Source organism: Peromyscus eremicus, chromosome 4 (genome assembly GCF_949786415.1).
Source record: "Peromyscus eremicus chromosome 4, PerEre_H2_v1, whole genome shotgun sequence".
NCBI classification, from domain to species: Eukaryota; Metazoa; Chordata; class Mammalia; order Rodentia; family Cricetidae; genus Peromyscus; species Peromyscus eremicus.
The window spans coordinates 133,702,621-133,708,080 of record NC_081419.1 but is presented as its reverse complement, the minus strand read 5'-3'; the positions used below and the strand labels follow the sequence as shown (position 1 = coordinate 133,708,080).

The window sequence follows — 5,460 nt, the reverse complement described above, 5'->3', positions numbered from 1 at the left end:
CCTCGCCTGCTTCTCCACCCCGCCCCAGCTCGACCCGACTCGGTCCCGGCGCGGCCGCAGCTCCGAGCTCCGGGGCAGCTCAGGCAGCCTCGGGAGGACTCTCCGGCGCGCCGCCGCGTCCCCAGACAAAGGCTTGGCCGGCGGCCCCGGCCCGCAGCGCCCTCGGCTCCCCGCCTCCCCGGCTTGCCGCTCTTCGCCCCCGCGTTTGGCTCGGCGCGTCCCGGCCGGCCGCAAAGTTTCCCCCGCGGCAGCGGCGGCTGAGCCTCGCTTTAGCGATGGCCGCGGAGCTGAGCATGGGGCCAGAGCTGCCCACCAGCCCGCTGGCCATGGAGTACGTCAACGACTTCGACCTTCTCAAGTTCGACGTGAAGAAGGAGCCGCTGGGGCGTGCGGAGCGTCCCGGCCGGCCCTGCACACGCCTGCAGCCGGCTGGCTCGGTGTCGTCCACCCCGCTCAGCACACCGTGCAGCTCGGTGCCTTCTTCCCCCAGCTTCAGTCCGACTGAACAGAAGACTCATCTCGAGGACCTGTACTGGATGGCGAGCAACTACCAGCAGATGAACCCCGAGGCGCTCAACCTGACACCCGAGGACGCCGTGGAGGCGCTCATCGGTTCGCACCCAGTGCCACAGCCGCTGCAGAGCTTCGACGGCTTCCGTAGTGCGCACCACCACCACCACCACCACCACCCTCACCCTCACCACGGGTACCCAGGAGCCGGTGTGGCTCACGATGAGCTGGGCCCGCACGCTCACCCGCACCATCACCACCATCACCAAGCGTCGCCGCCGCCGTCCAGCGCTGCCAGTCCGGCGCAACAGCTGCCCACCAGCCACCCCGGGCCGGGACCGCACGCAGCGGCCGCAGCGACGGCTGCAGGTGGCAACGGGAGCGTGGAGGACCGCTTCTCAGACGACCAGCTGGTGTCCATGTCGGTGCGTGAGCTGAACCGCCACCTGCGGGGCTTCACCAAGGACGAGGTGATCCGCCTGAAGCAGAAGCGGCGGACCCTGAAGAACCGGGGCTACGCCCAGTCGTGCAGGTATAAACGCGTCCAGCAGAAACATCACCTGGAGAACGAAAAGACGCAGCTCATTCAGCAGGTGGAGCAGCTTAAGCAGGAGGTGTCCCGGCTGGCCCGAGAGAGAGACGCCTACAAGGTCAAGTGCGAGAAACTCGCCAACTCCGGCTTCAGGGAGGCGGGCTCCACCAGCGACAGCCCCTCCTCTCCTGAGTTCTTTCTGTGAGTCGTGGCGGGTCCCGGCCCCCGCCCTTACCCTGGCCCAGACTCCCTGTCCTGTGTCCCTAACCCTGGACTCCCTGTCCCTGCCATGGCCCCGGCCTTGACCTGTTTGACTCGAGAGAGAAGGAGAGAGAGAGAGAGGGAGGAAGGACGCGCGGGCCGCGGGCGACGGGCGGGAGCGCGGGTGGGTAGGGAACCTTGGCTCAGAAGAGAGCGGCGCAGGCCAGCGCAGCCTGCTAGACTTGGGCAGAGTCAGAGAGACCCGGGCGGGTGGGAGGTCCCGGAGTTAACTTTTCTCCAGTCTGGAAGGCAGCGAGGCATTTTCCAAGGAGTCGCCAAGGCCGTCTGGACACTTATGGCTCTGGGAACTTTGTGAGTGCCAGGGCGGCCGATTCGCAGCCCAGAGCTCAGTTCGCCCCAGGAAGAGCAGAGGAGGGGAGCGGAGAGGAGAGGGACTCTGGAGTCCCCGAGGGCGAGAGGCAAGGCTGAGCTAAGGAAGGAAGAACAGACAGATCTGTCTGTCCAGAGTCCGGAGAACACTGGCTCTCAGCCGGAGACGCGGGCCTTAGGACATTCGGCGCGCGAGGAAAAAAAAAAATCTCATCAGTTTTATTGCCTGCTCGATTATATAGAAAAATACAAAAATCTGCATTAAAAATATTAATCCTGCATGCTGGACATGTATGGTAATAATTTCTATTTTGTACCATTTTCTTGTTTAACTTTAGCATGTTGTTGATCATGGATCATAACTCCCTTGTTTCTTTGAGTGAGAAGGGATGCAGTTCCAAAACTCCTGCAGCTGCGAGAGAGAGCGGAGTTTCAGTCGCCGGCCGGCTTGTAAATTACCCGCCCGGCCAAACCACACTGAGAACGTAGCAGCAAGCTGAGTCTTTGTTTGGGTTCATTATTATGGCATTTTGTTTGTAAGTGAAAATAAAAGAAGATAGAAAAACAGCCAACTCTGTCCTGGGGAACCTTTGGAATTTGTCCCCTTTTCCTTCCCACTTTAGTTTTCTGTTTCGTTGGTGTTGAGGGAAAGATTGGAAGGGAGAGACAACTGTGGACGTCCACACCTTGGGTGCAGGAGCGTGTCCTCTACCCTGTCTTCTGGCCAAATTGCCCCCCCCCCCCAACCCCCAAGAAGAAAAGAAAAGAGACCCGCTCCTCGGCTTTGCTTCCTGAGGAGTCAACCCAGGGCTGGCTTGGAATCCTCCAGGAAGGCGCTAATTGCGAGTCCCCTCCCCCAGAGCTTAGGGTGAAAGGATCCCCCCCCCCCCCCACCTCTTGCTACTTGTCAATGAAGACTTGCGCTCTCATCGAACCAAATGCCATTCTCAGAATGTACCAGAAACCCACACATTGGCAAGCAAAGCTGCAACTTTCAAGTGCGTTCTTCAGACCGATGCATTCTGTGTTTCCCTGCTGTCGGGATAGCAGGGAGAGTTTCTGGTGGTGTCCCACTCCCTTCGGTTGTACAGTAGTTATAGGGGAGGCCTGGGTGTTTTTCTTTATTGTTACTTTCATTTCTGCGGGTCAGTAAAAGGATTTAAGTTGCACTGACAAAAATACCAAAATGAAAGCGTACTTTTTAAAGTTCCCATCTGAATTTGCTGGCGCTGCTGGCTGGATGCTTTTTTTGTTTGTTTGTTTTTGAGTTTGTATTAGTTGATAAATTTACAGTAATAACAAGATTGTATGAACCGCATGGTGCTTGCAGTTTTAAATATTGTGGATATTCGTCCTGCATCGGAAACGAGCTTTGGTTTTTACTGATTCAACTGTGTTGAAATCAAACTTGCAGCAACGCAACAGAAATTGTTTTTAATTTCATGTAAAATAAGGGATCAATTTCAACCCCTGCTTATGATATGAAAATATTAAAATCTAGTCTTATTGTAGTTTTAATTCAGACTGGTTTCTGTTTTTTGATTATTAAAATGGTTTCCTATTTTGCTTATTAAAACCATGGAAATGGTGTTTATTTAGAGGACTCTGTGTTTGCATGACTTTCACTCTCTCATTTCTTCAAAAATTTCTCTTGTATATCAAGTTTGGGGCATTTTCCGGCAATGGACCTCAAACCACGGGCGGGTAGCTCATCCTTTCCAGTGTGTGGCTGAGTGTGCTGTATACGAGCCTCAAATGTATTCTCTGCTTTCCACCCAGGTTCAGACCCCAGCCGAGAGAGTCCATCTGTATGCTGAGAGGGGACATATGTGAAAGAGACACTCGACAGTGCTTTCAGGCTTGGCGGTCAGGATCAGGAGTGGGCTGCTAGCCGGCCTGTGGCTGGGGTAGTGAAACACAGGAGCCTGGAAGCCAAGCGTTGCCACCTGGATAGAGGAAGCCAAGTCTTTTTTTTGGAGTCCAGGGCCAGTTAAACTGCAACTCTTGCCTTCCTGCCTGAGTGTTTAGGTCTCAACTTCCTTTAGCCAGGCACGGGGCAGCTCAGAACTAGACAGCCAGCTCTGAACTGAGGCTTGCCCTCCTTTCCCCAAGGTTGACCAAGCAGGTGACACCTGACACTAGATCTTGGGATGCAGGACCCTCTTGGTAGGAAGCCCCTCCTTGGATTCTTCTTCCCCGGTTAGTATGTTCAGGGTGCACAGAGTCATCAGCTCTCGAAAAATGGCACAGTGTAGAGGAGCTTGGCTGTCAGTGTCTCCTCAAACTGGAGGATGGAAGGGTTTAGGTGACTCCGTGTAGCAGCTCTAGCAGTAGCCTGAAGATTCCTGACATGGCAGTGGCCCTAGACCTCTTCCCTGTCCCTGGTCCTTTGCAGGTCAGTACCTACCTTGTGGCCCACATGTTCCTGGCAGCCTCCATGGAATCCTGTCTGTGATTTAGACTGTCTTTAGACTAACCTCTCTCTGGCATTGGAGCAGAACACCCAGACCTTAGAGGAGGTCTGCCTTTTGGTGTGGCTAGCTCTCTGTGGAACTTAAAGCTTCCAGAGTAGATTCTACTCTGCCTTGAAATTCTTGGTGCTGGAGTTCCTAACGTGGAATTTCAGGATCTAGATGGGGAAGTTATAGGCTCAAGCAGGGGGACCTGAGTAGGGAGTAGCCTGGAAAAGAAGAGGGGAGTGAAACACAGAGGGAACAAACAGATTTTGGCCAGGATCCCTGGAGATTGGGCTCTTGGCATCTGAGGATGAAGTTTGGGGGACCTTAAAATACAAAAACAAAAACAACCAAATGACAACAACAACAACAGCAACAACAAACCAGAGCAAAATAACAGTAACCACGATACACACCTATAGTGCATTGGTGGTGTGATTTCAGCTTGAAGTGATTTCCCAAACCCATTCCGTTTTCCCAGTGGAAACACAGTTTGGCAAGGAAGGCTTTGGCCTCCATTTGGGAAAAGGCAGCAGAGCCCATTTCTCCCATGTAGGAGGGTGTGATCTATCTGCAATTTCATATGCAAGTGCCACTACAGGTACAGATTTGTCACCTTTAGGGAAACAGGCCTCTGTTAGAGTTAGGGGAGTATCTGAAGAGACTCTGCTGTGCAGGTAGGTCCCTGCAGTGGTAAAAGGAGATGGGGACTTCTGGTGGCAGAGGCCTTAAATCTGGTCTGATTCTGTCTAGAATCATTCTAAACAGACTAGCGTTGTCCACTTCGTCATTGCCTGGATTTTAGGAAAGGTTGTAAATTCCAAAGAATTGTCTTTATTCTGCATACAGAGACCCTTAGACACCCAGTGAGGTCCCTATCACTGTGCATCCAAAAAAGGACAAGGAGTGCCACCCATTTAGAGTGACCAACTGTGTTTGGTGATGAGTTTCAAGGCATAGCCCTAGTGACACGTTGACGCGCCAAGACACGGGGACCCACACCCTGCACTCACACTGGTGACTGCTTCCAAGTCACCCATTGAATACTAACTCGCCCCAGCCCACAAACGGGGACAAGCTGGGTAGAGTCAGCAGCTCTTTGGAGAACCAGGGCTTGTGGAGTCTCCAGAGAGTGGAGGGCTCTTGAGAGCGGGTTCCTACAGCAGGCAAGTCCTCTACTAGCAGCCGGCCGTGCAGAGGACCGGCCAGGATGCCACAAGCCCGGGGAAATGGGAACTGGATACCCAGGACCTCCATGGTGCCCCGGCGGTACTCAGCAACCTTTATCCTTCTTTTCGGTTTCCATTTCTCCCTACTGTTAGACGGCAGCTCGGGATCCTCCACTCCCCACCACCCCTGGAAAGTCCTCCC

At 54.0% G+C, this 5,460-nt stretch overlaps 1 protein-coding gene across 1 annotated transcript; it reads left to right on the top strand.

Moving 5' to 3' along the window:
* Positions 1–219: 219 nt before the first annotated feature.
* Mafb (MAF bZIP transcription factor B) lies at positions 220–3,209 on the top strand. The gene has a single exon (XM_059259720.1). The coding sequence runs from the start codon at positions 276–278 to the stop codon at positions 1,245–1,247; it is 972 nt and encodes a 323-aa protein (XP_059115703.1). The 5' UTR covers positions 220–275; the 3' UTR covers positions 1,248–3,209.
* Positions 3,210–5,460: the final 2,251 nt, after the last annotated feature.

Coding starts and splice junctions, on each gene's coding strand:
- Mafb (XM_059259720.1), top strand. CDS start 276: ATGGCCGCGGAGCTGAGCATGGGGCCAGAGCTGCCCACCAGCCCGCTG.